General features: G+C 30.8%; 2 protein-coding genes across 2 annotated transcripts; both read right to left on the reverse strand.

Annotated features, from left to right (window-relative positions):
• Positions 1-1,863: 1,863 nt before the first annotated feature.
• On the reverse strand, positions 1,864-4,207 carry LOC131072971 (cytochrome P450 CYP749A22-like). The gene is made up of 5 exons (XM_059211489.1): positions 3,925-4,207; positions 3,456-3,679; positions 3,030-3,271; positions 2,429-2,816; positions 1,864-2,295 (listed from the first exon to the last, which is right to left on the reverse strand). Exons 1-5 carry the CDS (start codon positions 4,205-4,207, stop codon positions 1,864-1,866), a joined length of 1,569 nt encoding a protein of 522 aa, XP_059067472.1.
• Positions 4,208-12,302: 8,095 nt separating this feature from the next.
• On the reverse strand, positions 12,303-13,534 carry LOC131072976 (cytochrome P450 CYP72A616). The gene is made up of 3 exons (XM_058009293.2): positions 13,317-13,534; positions 12,890-13,131; positions 12,303-12,434 (listed from the first exon to the last, which is right to left on the reverse strand). Exons 1-3 carry the CDS (start codon positions 13,518-13,520, stop codon positions 12,428-12,430), a joined length of 453 nt encoding a protein of 150 aa, XP_057865276.2. The 5' UTR covers positions 13,521-13,534; the 3' UTR covers positions 12,303-12,427.
• Positions 13,535-15,061: the final 1,527 nt, after the last annotated feature.

The following is a 15,061-nucleotide window of genomic DNA, read 5'->3' on the forward strand; positions in this document are numbered from 1 at the left end:
GTGTATGTGTATGTGTATGTGTATGTGTATGTGTATCTATATATACATACACACACACACATGTGTGTGTGTGTGTGTATTTATGTGTATGTGTATGTGTATGTACACACACACACACACGCACACACACACACACATATATGTATATATATTGTATATACATTATACATACATATATGTACATATATGTACACACACATATATGTACATATATACATCTACATATCTACATATGTATGTATGTATGTATATAAATATATGTATGTATATGTACACATATGTGTGTACATACATACATACATACATACATACATACATATATACATACATACATATATATATATATATACATACATATATATATATATATATATATATATATATATATATTTGGTAAATAAAATGTACTTTCATTATGATCACAACTCATTAACAAAGTACTTATTTTCTATCAAAAAAACTATGACGATTTAAATTATTTAGTAGATTTGGGGGAGAAATTTCATGAAGAATTATAATTATTGAATGAAATCTACTTTAGATTGAAAAGATGTCAAAAATAGATATTGGTGTCCTTATAGAAGAGAGTTTTTAATGGTTTGGGTCCTAGAATATATAATGAATAAGATGAGGTTGCCAAATGAATAATAAAAAGTAGAAAGTAGAGAGATGATAGTTCAAAAAGGTCAAGGATTTGATGTATGGGACCTTGAATGACATTCAAGAATTCACAACAAAAAAAAGACATGATTTCTATGACGATCAAGGTTGCATGAATCATGATCAATTAGCAAAGGTAATACAAGAAGGTTCATTGGCACTCAATATTGCATTGATTAACAAGCTCATATAGATGAAGATCTTGTATTAGGATTTTGAAAATAAATTGATCAAATATTTCAAGGCACTCTCCAAAATGTTGCATCTTTATGTATCTCAATGTGTACTTCAGATACTCAAATGAATTGAATAAAGGTTATATTAAAGAATCAATTGATAAATTCAAACAATATCAAGAATAGATTTACAAAACTAAAAGTAAAACAACTCAAATTAGAGATAGTTAAGTTGAATAACCCTTTAAAAATTTGCATGAAATCCAAATGAAAGTCAATTTTTAGCCTTGGTGTAATGTTGTATAAAATTTTTCTTTCCATAGAACTTGTGATGTTATATTTTGATGAGCCCAAGAATGTTTCCATTATGAAATAGTTGTATTATTTGTTTTTCAACACTTAAAAAAACTCCCAAACAAGAAGGTAAACAATTATTAGAGGAAGTTGGTGTACTATTTTGTCTATATATTGTAAAACCTTGGTCCATTATATAAAAAATTACATGGCCAATTTTTGAAGAGATTGCAAAGAAAAGGGAAAAACTTTGATCTATTGGATGATAAGTAATGAATTCAAATAATAATTTTATGCTTGAAATAATTGATATTGCTTTTTAATTTTTGAATCTTCTCTTGTAAAATATTTGAAGTTATTAGATTTTCATTGTTAAACATAGTTGTATTTCTCTATATTGAATTAAATTAATTTTTGTATTATATTTAATCTATTTTAGATTTTGTCATTCCAAACTTTTTAATCTTTCATTTTTATATTTAATAAATCCTATCCACAAAATTGATTCTACAAAATATAAATAATAACATACTTTATAAATAACTTTATAGACTTTTGATATATAGATCTAACCTTGTACATTTAATTTATTTTTTGTAAAACTATTAAAATTTGATAAATACCAATGTATTTACGAACCCTTATCAAAATATTTTTTTTATAATTTTGTTTCAAAATGCACTAGTTATAAACTCAACTAAATGCCCATGCATAAATAAAATTGAAAGACACCTTAAGTTTGTAACTCTTGAAACATGATTTGAGCTCCATGTAGTGGACGAAGAGTGAAAGTTGATGCAGGGGCATGGATGTAGGTGGGTGAAATAGAGAAAGAGAAACGTTGCAAGACCATTATGAGTATCACCTTGGCTTCAAGCAATGCAAAATTTTGGCCAATACAGGTTCTAGGTCCAAACCCAAAACTTGTGAATGCAGCAGGATGGGTAGAGGCCTTTGAAATCCCTTCACTAAATCTTAGGGGATTGAACTCCTTTGAATCTTTCCCCCACAACTCTGCATCATGGTGCACCATAATTGTGGGTAGTACAAGTTCTACATCTGCTGGGATAGTCAAATTTCCTAGTTGCATATTTTTGTAAGCCTTTCTTATTGCAATTATTGCTGGAGGATAAAGCCTTAACACCTCATAAAAAATCATGTTCACCTAACAAACATTAGAAACCATTTCATGTTTATACTCTTTGGAAAAGACATGTAATTGTGCTAATACCAATTTACCCCACAAAAAAAAGAGAGAAAAAAAAAACAAAAGACAACAAAAAAATTAAAATTCTTACTAGTTTTAGGCGAGAGAGGGCATCAAATTTTGGAATTTCTTTATTGAATATATTAAGCACTTCCTCCCTTGCTTTATCTTGCCAATTAGTGTGCATTCCTAGTAGAATGAGTGTCCATGTAAGTAAATTGGCAGTTGTCTCACTCCCTGCAATAAAGAAAGTCTTGCACTCATCAACCATGTCTTGAAGAGATAAGCTTAGAAAATTCTTTTTGTCCTTCAGTTCGTTCTTATAAGCATCCATCATCAGGCCCAAAAGATCAGTTCCATAGCTATCATATTTCCTCATCTCAACATTCTTTTTACGATTAAAGATCATCTCTGTCAAAGATTTTTGAATATCCATGTCTAACTTCCTAGGCCTCAAATTGCTTGGAATGGGAATGAACCTTCCAAAAATTAAAAAACAAGAATAAGAAAAATATTTTAGATTTAAAATATCAAAATGAAAATGTTAAGTCAATATCCACCCTACTGATAATCAATGAAAATACCTTAATTATAAAAATATGAATTACTCATACACCCACATGCCCAATAATGTTTTTTCTACAACTTAAGAAAAGGTACCATCTATAAGAAGAAAGTAGGTACTATTCTACCTGGAACCTGGAAAATATATTTTCCCAAAACTTTGACCAGCAAGAACGGTCAATTCAGCTAGCATGTGAAATATATGTTTTCCTTCCTCAAAACTAGACCCAAAAGCTGTCCGGGCTATCACATCTGCAGTAAGGCATGGAAATTCTTCTGAGACCTCAATTTCTTTCACTCCCTCAGCAATTGCATTTCCCCATTTCTCCAACATTTCTGCGGTGCTAGCTGCTACCACTGGAACCATTGACTGATACATCTCCTAATAAGCTCTCTACATATACTTTGAATTCTAAAACCTATATATATGATAAGGATGAAAAAAAATCTTGATTTGTCTCATCCTAAGATGATGATTAGTTTTGCTTGAGTTAAATAGATCATATTTACAGAGACAAGGAGACCCACTTAAGAAAACGGTGAATATAACCCACCTTCAAACTTTCTAAATGAAAGGCCGGATTGAGGAGCCTTCTTTGACGAGCCCACTTCTCTCCATTGGAGCTTGCAAGGCCATAACCAATTAAGCGTTTTAATTGAATAGAGGGCTCAGGTTTCTCGTAATGCCCAGACTTGTTGGACAGAATCTGCTTCATCATCTCTGGGTCATCAACAACAATCCTTGCCTGTGTGCCCATCCAATGTACAAATATCCTGCCTAATCACACCAGGGAACAAGATTTTATTAGTACTATCAGATTTATAAAGCTGTTGTCAGTGATTTCTGAATTCAATTGTGTAATGATGATAGATCACAATCCAAGATATTCATGAAATCTCTCACAATCAAATTAAAAAACAGTAACATAAAATTTTCACTACCAACAATCATAACTAGATTAATTCTTCACAAAAAAAAATAACAAAAAAGAAAACTTAAGAAGCTGTTGCAGGAATCTGCACCATATTGTTTCACCCAAACGTCAATATGTGGAAGAACTAGAGGTGTGATGTCGTGGGGCGTGATCCTTGAGGAAGTCGTTTTGGCGTGCTTCCTGATTTCGAGTAATTCTTTTGTGCTTCCATAAAACAGCTTGTATGGAGGTCCATTAATGCCCTGATTTCGAAGGAACTTCTGTGTGCGAAGAGGCACCCACCATATTTTCACCACAATATTCACCAATACAGCCGTCAATATGACACCCACAAAGCTTAGAACCTGCCACAAGGAAAGATTCAGATCCATCTTTATGTTGCAGAAAACCTGTTTACCTGCAACTCAAGGGCTCCTTTGTGTTAATAGGCATCAAGAACTGCCTTCTATAAATAATCATTCCGCTTCATTTTATAAAAAAGAATTCCTGAATTTATAAATCTATATACAATGTCAAGTGCTAATGAACAGGGGGGAAAGTAATAATAGAACAATCAAAGGGGCGGATGGTTCAATGTATGCTTGGCATTTTTTAGTGCGAGTTGTATTTTGGAGGGTGAGAGCTTGGATGTTGTTAAATGTCTGGAGCGATGGAAGCTTTCTGTCTTTCGTAATCACAGTCTCATTTCTTGAATATCAAACTCATTATATGAATAATAGCAGTAGTATATTGCGTGAATATCAAAGGAGAAATGTTCAAGGGCATATTTAATGTATTACTCTACGACAGAAGTTTGGAACGTCGCTTTGGTCGGCACTTGTTCTTTTCAGGAGAAGATTCGAACGCCATCTTATTGTAGAGTAGGGCCCCTCATGTTGTAGTGGGCTTTCTTATTTTATTTATTAAGTGGAATGCATATGAAAAAGAAATCCAAATTTGGGACCCTCATATGGACATTGATCTTGTTGATGTATGGACCCTCATATGGACATTGATCTTGTTGATGTATGGACCCTCATATGGACATTGATCTTGTTGATGTATGGACCCTCATATGGACATTGATCTTGTTGATGTATGGGTAAATAGATGACAGGGACCCACTACCTCTTTTATTTATCAAAGTTAAGGATCAAGCTTGGGAGCACATTGGATCAATAAAGGCACAAGGTTGCAATCACAATGGTCCAATGGGGGTTTAACCTTGCTGGCCACAACAACAATAACACCACTTAACCAACACACTATGGGAATTACCCCTAGCCAAGGAGAACTTTAAAATGTATTAAGAATGTCAAAATGCAAGATATTACAAAGCATGAGGAATTATGAGGAAGATAGGAAGGTGTGAAGAATGGTATGAGACACCTTAGAGAGACTTGGAAACAAATAGCAAACTTCCAAGTGAATTAGAAAACTTAGTTTGGAAAGAATCGAGTGTTAAGAGATGGGATTTTGTTTTTATAGAGTTTTAAATATGCCCCAGAGTCTTATAAATGTAAACCTCTACTAGAGATTGGTCTCTACCTCATGGGGATTATTGAGCACATAGATAATCTATTGATGAAAACCAAGATATTCATTATTAGACCTCTCTGGCCCCTATTAGAAGAGATCATGTTCAGTGAGGATCATCGCAATCCATGAGTTGTCATTTTTCTTCTCCATCAACTTCTGGTGATGGGATTGTTGGTTAGTTAGATTCTAACTAGTTCTCTCAATTGGCTCTTGTTATTTTTCTTGTTTGAGTTGTTGCTGAAGATAAACAAGATGACAATGATAAATATGGTCTTGATGGTTAGGACCCTCCTATAGATACTTTAGACCCCATTGATGTTGGGTTAAACAAGATGGTTGAGACTCACAACCTCCTCACTTTGTTCTTGCTTTCACCATGTATTACCCAGTAGTAATTGTGTTATCATGTTATTGTGTTTTGTTTATATTTGTTGTCTTGTTGGACATTTTGGGTTCAATGATCTCCATCCACCTTTTTTGTGCATATGTATAGCACTATTTTATAAATGGTAATATAAACACTATTTATAAAAAAATATGGAAATAAATTTTTGATTATATTGTTATGTAGTAGTTGATGGTTTGTAAATAAATCGAAGAAGTGAACTAAGGGTCAATGTGGTTTTGTTTAGTCAAGGAAGACTTTCTAATGCATTGGGAATTCAAATTTATCAAAAATGGAAGGTACTACAAAGCATGAGGGATTATAAAGAAGTTAGGAAGTTGACATCTTAAAGAGATTTTAAAATAAGTTTCAAATCTCAAAGTGAGGTGGAAAAATTAATTTAGAAAGGCACATGTATTATGAGATGGAATTTTATTTTTGTATAGTTCTAATTATGCAATAGAGAGAAATTCAATACCCATTGTGCATGGATGTGATAATAAAACAAGTAGAAAACCAAACTTTTGCTAAAATTTCACCAATTAAATGGTTTGTTGAAGTCTTGTTGTTTGAGAGTTATATATTTTTTTCTTTATATTATGGACCTCTTTCATTCACAACACTTGAATGTATATGGTTAACAATAATAAACATCTACTATAAAAGTGTGAAGATTCTTCCTATAATAATCTATGAGAGGTATAGAGAAAATATAATCTGAACAATGCTAGTAAAGAATTAACACAAATAATTACAATTCCACAATAGGAAAATTGTATCCCAAAATACATTTTTCAATTTAAAAAACTAGTATCAAAAGTGTCAACATCTTTTATATTATTCGAAACAATGTGAATACAATACAATCCAAAAATATTCACCTTCATGGATCACCAACTATGTCTAGGGTGTGTACATAGAAATGGTGAGTCTAAAAGGGGTCGAAAGTGTTCACTTTTGTTCTTTAAAATTAGTAAAATTTGTTCTTAAAAAAATGGTCATGCTTAAATTTTGAAAATGCGAAAATAACAAAGATTTGTAGTACTCATAATCTAGTGTCCAAATTACTTTTTTTTAAATGACGGCAATTAAAAGTTTCAAATAGGGAAAACACACAAAGTGCTCCTATTTTTGTCAAAGAGAAATAACATAGTATTTGGTGTGCTTCCCCTAAAATTTTTGAAAAGTATTTCACAAATCATTTCATCTAAAAATTAGCTAATATTACATAATCTATGATTAACTAAAAATAAATATGTAAACATTTTTACTAATTTTGAAAGTGGACACATCTTGAAAAATGAAAAGTTGAACCTGTTCGCCCTATTTTTTTTGACACTAATCAAAATTCAAATTTTTAATGTGTATATAACAATTTCAAGTTCATGTAAAAATGTTATTTATTTTAAATTCGAATACATAGATGAAAAATGGCACCAAGAATATGATACATAGGTTTTTTTTAAAAAAAAGAGGACATTAGCAAAATATATTGAAGATCAAAACCTTAATATATCCTAAATAAAAGAATTACATGGTTAGAAAAGTAATAGTGTTTGATATTATTGTGACATTTCCAAATCAACATAAAAAATTATGTAAACTTGATGGAAAGAAAGATTGACATTTAAATATATGTTTTTATATTTTATAAAAAAAACACATCTTTAGACATCGACATACAAGTCTAACCTGAAGGGTTGGTATTTTTCAAGGAAAGTTATCGTGCCCTTGCATTTCTTTCTATGTAAAAAATAAAATATGGTCTAAAAGTATATGCATCCCATGATTTTGTACCTTGTTTTTCCTACAAATTACGTATTCTTTGACATACATACTTTTCATAGTTTTGAGGAATTGCAATCATTGTTTAATTGATCTATAACCTTTTCTTCTTCTATTGATGTAAAATATCAAAATTTTATATTTTCAAGTTGAATTTCATAGTATCAATCATTATTTTCATGTTTTGAAGAATTTGAAATATTGTTTTCACGTTTTAAAAAATTTAAATAATTATTTTTATGTTTTATATTTGAATTTAATAGTTGTTTATCATTATTTATTTTATTTTGACTAATTGACATACTGCATTAATATATATATCCACATCTCAAAAATTTTTATAAAATGCTCAAACATTAGAGGAGTGTGAAGCCAACAATAATCAAAAGATAGAATGAATGAGACAAATTTATGAAATTAAGATTGAATCCTAAAGTTGAAGGTATGCTATCTTTTCTTTCCTAACTTGATATTGAACAATTTTTTCTCAAACACTAATTGAATTAATAAATAATAAAAAATGAATGATGATGCAATTTTAAATAATTAAATCTAGATATTATTGCAATTGATGAACCTAGTAAAAATATAATAAATATATTAAATATGTAAGTGATCAAATGTCTCAAGGAACCCTTCAAAATGTTTAATAATTACATATCTCATGATGTGCACTTCAGATACTCAAATGCATTTAATCAAGGTGTCATAAGAGAATAAATTAATTATCAACAATACATTTGCAACACTAAAAATAAACCAACTCAAGTTAGAGATAATTAAGATGAATGATTCCTTGCGATATTACATATGACATCTAAATGAATGTCAATTTTTAGCCTTAGTGCAATAAGTTTTATTATAATTTTACTTTCCATAAAACTTGTAATTTTATATTTTAATGAGTTTAAAAATGTGTCCATTATGGAAAACTTACATTTGTTCTTTTAAACATTTTTTTTTAAAAAGAAGGCGAATGGTCATGAGAGGAAGGTGAAATATTAATCTGCCTATGGAATTTAAAACCTTGTCCTATTATATAAGAATTTATGATCAATTTTGTAGAGATTGTAAAGAAAAGGATTTTTTTTTTTGAACTTCTAGAAAATAAACAATGAATTTAAATCAAAACTTTGTGCTTGAAATTGTTTTTTGAATATTTCTTGTAAGATATATGAAGTTTCTAGATTGTTATTATTAAAAACATTTATATTTCTCTATGTTGAATTAAATTAATTTCTATAGTTTAATATTTATTTCAGTTCATATTTTTTCATTTTCAATATTTTTATACTAAAAAAACCCTTCCAAAAAAATCAAATTTTCAAATTATAAATAAAAATATACTTTGTACATAGAATTTTAGGTTTCCAAATAGATATAATGTACATTTCAAAAATATTTTTTTTCAAATTATAAAAAAAATGATAAATGCTACTTTACTTACCAATAATTATCAAAATATATGTATTCATTCCCATATAATTATTTTTAAAATTGCACCACTTATAGACCCAATAAAAAATTAGTTAAAATGCCCATGCATAATGTTATTGAATCACATCTATAGATTAAACAAAAATGGAAAGAAGCCTTAACTTTATAACTTTTGAAACATGAATTGAGCACCATGTAGGGGACGAAGAGTGAAAATAGTTGCAGGGGCATGGACGTAGGCGGGTGAGATAGAGAAAGAGAAATGTTGCAATATCATTGTGTATCACCTTGGCTTCAATCATAGCAAAATTTTGGCCTATACAGGTTCTAGGTCGAAATCCAAAATTTGTGAATGCGTAAGGATGGGTAGAGGCCTTTGAAATCCCTTCACTAAATCTTAGGGAATTGAACTCCTTGACATCATTCCCCCACAAATTTATATCATGGTACACCATAATTGATTTTAGCATAAGCTTTATGCCAGCTGGGATAGTCAAATTTCCTAATTGCATCTTTTTGTAAACCTTTCTTGGTAAAACTATTGTTGGAGGATAAAGCCTCAACACCTCATAAAAAATCATGTTCACCTGGTAAATAATACCAAATCATTTCAAAGTTTATTCTCTTTGGCAAAGATATGGAATTATGATAGTCCTAAGTTAGCCCCACAAAAACAAAAACAAATCTTACTAGTTTTAGACAAGACAGGGAATTGAATTTTGGAATCTTTCTTGAAGATATGAAGCACTTCCTTCCTTGCTTGATCTTGCCAATCCATGTGCATTCCTAACACAATGAGTGTCCATGTAAGTAAATTGGCAGTAGTCTCACTCCCTGCAGTAAAGAAAGTCTCGCACTCATTAACCATCTCTTCAAGAGATAACCTCAAAAAATTCTTTTTGTCCTTGAATTCATTCTTGTAAGCATCCATCATATATTGTAAAACCTTGGCCCATTATATAGGAAGTTATGACTCGTTTTGAAGAGATTTTATAGAAAAGGAAAAAAATGATCTTTGGAGACTAAATTTTATTTTTTTATTTTTTTGCGTAAAATATATTTTGTTTTGTATGTTTCTTGTGCTTGATATTATTTTTTATTTTTTGAATATTTTCTTGTAAAAGTTTTGAAGTTTCTAGATTGTCATTCTTAAAAATAGTTGTATTTCTCTATATTTAATTAAGTTAATTTCTATTAAAATTTTTAATTTAATTCATATTCTTTTATTCACAGGAGTTTACAAATTTTATTTTATATATATAAAAAAAAACTTACCCCAACAAATCAATTCTACAAAATATAAATAATAATACTTGGTAAATAAAATTTACTTTCATTTTGATCATAGCTAATTAACAAAGTACTTATTTTCTATAATAAAATCCATGATAATTTAAATTATTTAGTAGATTTGGAGGATAAATTTCATGAAGAATTATAATTATTTGAATGGAATCTACCTTAGAATGAATAGTTGACAAAATAGATATTGGCCTCCTTATAGAAGAGAATTTTTAATGTTTTAGGTCCTAGAATATATATTGAATAAGGTGAGGTTGCCAAATGAATAATAAAAACTAGAAAGGAGAGAAATGATAATTTAAAAAGGTTAATGGTTTGACATGTATGGGACCTTGAATAACATTCAAGAATTCATAACAAAAATTTGACATGATTTCTATGACTATCAAGGTTTCATGAATTAGGCTCAATTAGAAAAGGTAATAGAGGAAGGGTCATTGGGACTTGATGTTACATTGATTAACAAGCACATGTAGATGAGGATCTCGTATTGGGATTTTGAAAATTAATTGATCAAATATCTCGAGGCACTCTCCGAAGTGTTGTATCTTTACATATCTCCTAATGTGCACTTCAGAGATTCAAATGAATTGAACCAAGGTGATGTTAAAGAATCAATTGATAAATTCAAACAATATCAAGAATAGATTTACAACACTAAAAATAAAATAACTAAAATTGGAGATAATTAAGTTGGAAATCCTTAAAAAATTTACATCACATCCAAATGAATGTTAATCTTTAGCCTTGGTGTAATGTTGTATAATAATTTTCTTTTCATAAAACTTGTGATGTTATATTTTGATGAGTCTAAGAGTATTTCCATTATGAAATAGTTGTATTATTTCTTTTCAACACTTAGGAAAATCCTAAACAAAAAGGTAAAAAATTATGAGAGAAATTTAGTGCATTATTTTGTTTATATATTGTAAAGCCTTGGTCCATTATATAAAAAATTGCATGGCCAATTTTGAGGAGATTGTAAAGAAAAGGAAAAATATGATCTTTTGGATAATAAGTCATGAATTCAAATCAAAATTTTGTGCTTGAAATAATTGATATTGATTTTTAATTTTTTGAAACTTCTCTTGTTAATTATTTAAAGTTGCTAGATTGTCCTTCTTAAAAATAGTTGTATTTATCTATAATGAATTAAATTAATTTCTATATTATATTTAATCTATTTTACATTTTTTATTCCCAACTTTTTAATATTTCATTTTTAGATTTTATAAATCTTATCAACAAAATATAAATAATGATGTACATTATAAATAACACTTTATACTTTCAATATATTGATAAACTTATGTATTTAATTTTATTTTTTTTAAAACTATTAAAATTTGATAAATATCAATTTATTTACCAACCCTTGTCAATTTTTTTTTTATAATTTTGTTTCAAAATGCACTAGTTATAAACCCAACTAAATGCCCCTCAATAAACAAAATGGAAAGACACCTTAATTTTGTAACTCTTGAAACATGATTTGAGCTCCATGTATCGGACGAAGAGTGAAAACCCACGTAGGGGCATGGATGTAGGCTAGTGAGATAGAGAAAGAGAAACGTTGCAAGATCATTATGAGTATCACCTTGGCTTCAAGCAATGCAAAATTTTGGCCAATACAGGTTCTAGGTCCTAACCCAAAACTTGTGAATGCAATAGGATGGGTAGAGGCCTTTGAAATACCTTCACTAAACCTTAGGGGATTGAACTCCTCCGAATCTTTCCCCCATAGCTCTACATCATGGTGCACCGTAATTGTTGGTAGTACAAGTTCTACATCTGTTGGGATAGTCAAATTTCCTAGTTGCATATTTTTGCAAGTCTTTCTTGTTGAAACAATTCCTGGAGGGTAAAGCCTGAACACCTCATACAAAATCATGTTCACCTAACAAACATTAGAAACCATTTCATGTTTTATATGCTTTGGCAAAGATATGTAATTGTAATAATCCCAATTCACTAGAGAAAAAAGGAAAAAAGAAACAAAACAAAACAAAAGATTAAAATTCTTACTAGTTTTAGGCGAGAGATGGCATCAAATTTTGGAATTTCTTTATTGAATATATTAAGCACTTCCTCCCTTGCTTTATCTTGCCAATCAATGTGCATTCCTAATAGAATGAGTGTCCATGTAAGTAAAGTGGTAGTAGCCTCACTCCCTGCAATAAAGAAAGTTTTGCACTCATCAACCATGTTTTGAAGAGATAAGCTCAGAAAATTCTTTTTGTCCTTCAATTTGTTCTTATAAGCATCCATCATCAGGCCCAAAAGATCAATTCCATAGCTATCACATTTCCTCATGTCAACGTTCTTCTTACGATTAAAGATCATTTCTGTCAATGATTTTTGATTCTTCATATCTAACTTTCTAGACCTCAAATTACTTGAAATAGGCATAAACCTTCCAAAAATTAAAAAACAATAGTAAGAAAAATATTTTACATTTAAAATATGAAAATGAAAATGTTAACTCAATGTCCACCATACTCATACTCAATGAAAATACCTTAATCATAGAAATATGAATTATTCATACACGGAGATGCCCAATAATGTTTTTTCTACAATTTAAGAAAAGGTACCATGTACAAGAAGAAAGGAGGTACTATACTACCTGGAACCTGGGAAATTTATTTTCCCACAACTTTGACCAGCGAGAATGGTCAATTCAGCTAGCATGTGAAATATATGTTTTCCTTCCTCAAAACTAGACCCAAAAGTTGTCCGGGCTATCACATCTGCAGTAATGCATCGAAATTCTTCTGAGACCTCAATTTCTTTCATACCGTCTGCAATTGCATTTCCCCATTTCTCCAACATTTTTGCGGTGCTCGCTGCCACCACTGGAACCATTGTCTGACACAAATCTCCCAATTAGCTCTCTACATATACTTTGAATTCCAAAAACTATATATATGATAACAGAATAAAACATCCTGGTCTGACTGATCTTAAGATGATGATTAGTTTTCTTGAGTTCGATAGATCATATTTACAGAGACAAGGAGACCCACTTAAAAAAACGGTGAATATAAACTCACCTTCAAACTTTCTAAATGAAAGGCCGGATTGCGAAGCCTTCTTTGGCGAGCCCATTTCTCTCCATTGGAGCTTGCAAGGCCATAACCAAGTAAGCGTTTCAATTCAATATTGAGCTCAGGTTTCTCGCAATGCCCAAACTTGTTGGACAGAATCTGCTCCATTATCTCTGGGTCATCAACAACAATCCTTGCCTGTGTGCCCATCCAATACACATATATCCTGCCTAATCACACCAGGGAACAAGATTTTATTAGTATTATCAGAATTTTACAATTTATACAGTTGTCATTACAATTTATACAGTTGTCATTGTTATTTCTGAATTCAATTGTGTTAGATTTTTTCATCTTTGAACTTTCTATCATCATAATAATAGATCACAAACACGAATGATTGAAAACATTGACGATAAAAATCTCACACAATCGAATAAAAATACAATTGCCCCCCCCAAAAATTTTTTTTTTTTTTTTTCCTACCTGCAATAATCATAACTAAATTAATTCTTCATCAAAATTAGAAAAAAGAAAACATAAGGTGGTGTTGCAGGAATTTTCACCAGATTTTTTCACCCACACATCAATATGTGGAAGGACAAGATGTGTGATATCGTGGGGTGTGATCTTTGAGGAAGTCGACTTGGCGTGCTTCCTCATTTCGAGTAATTCTTTGATGCTTCCATACAACAGCTTGTATGGGGGTCCATCAATGCCCTGATTTCGAAGGAACTTCTCTGTACGAAGAGGCACCCACCATATTTTCATCACAATATTCACCAATACAGCCGTCAATATGACACCCACAAAGCTTAAAACCGGCCATAAGGAAAGATTCAGATCCATTTCTATGTTGCAGAAAACTTATTTTTCTACAACTCAAGGGCTCCTTTGTGTTAATAGGAATCGAGATTCGCCTTCTATAAATAACCATTCTGCTTCATTTTATTAAAAAGAATTCCTGAATTTATAAATCTATATCCAATGTCAAGTGCTAATGAACAGGGGGGAAAGTAATAATACAACAATGAAAGGGACGAATGGCTCAATGCATGCTTGGCATATTTTAGTGCGAGTTGTATTTTGGATGTTGTTAAATGTCTGGAGCGATGTAATCTTTCTGTCTTTCGTAATCACCGTCTCATTTCTTGAATATCACACTCATTATATGAATAACAGCAGTAGTAAATTGCGTGAATATCAAAGGAGAAATGTTCAAGGGCATATTTAATGTATTACCCTACAACAGAAGTTTGGAACGTCGCTTTGGTCGGCACTTGTTCTTTTCAGGATAAGATTCGAACGCCATCTCATTATAGAGTAGGGCCCTTCATGTTGTAGTGGGCTTTCCTATTTTATTTATTAAGTGGAATGCATAGGAAAAAGAAATCCAAATTTGGGACCTCTCTTATGGGCACTTTGGATCTTGTTGATGCATGGGTAAATCATATGATTGGGACCCACCTTCTCTTCCTTTTGTTTTATTACGATTGTATACTTGCTTATTGTAATTATGTTATTATATTTTTTTCTAGGTGTATGCGGGAAAAACGGGTTGATAGAACTCAAAATGCGAAAAACGGAGCTCTATGGAGCCTTGCACACACACTCACAGGACTTCTTGGTGCAAGCTATGGAGTAATGAAGCATCACTCAGCTTCGCAAGGTGGGTCCCATGGTTCTCTATCTTACACGGTCCCTCAAACCAATGTTTTTGCTCTCAAATCACTGAGCAAAATGGTTTAGGG

Source organism: Cryptomeria japonica, chromosome 9, assembly GCF_030272615.1.
Source record: "Cryptomeria japonica chromosome 9, Sugi_1.0, whole genome shotgun sequence".
Classification (NCBI taxonomy): Eukaryota; Viridiplantae; Streptophyta; class Pinopsida; order Cupressales; family Cupressaceae; genus Cryptomeria; species Cryptomeria japonica.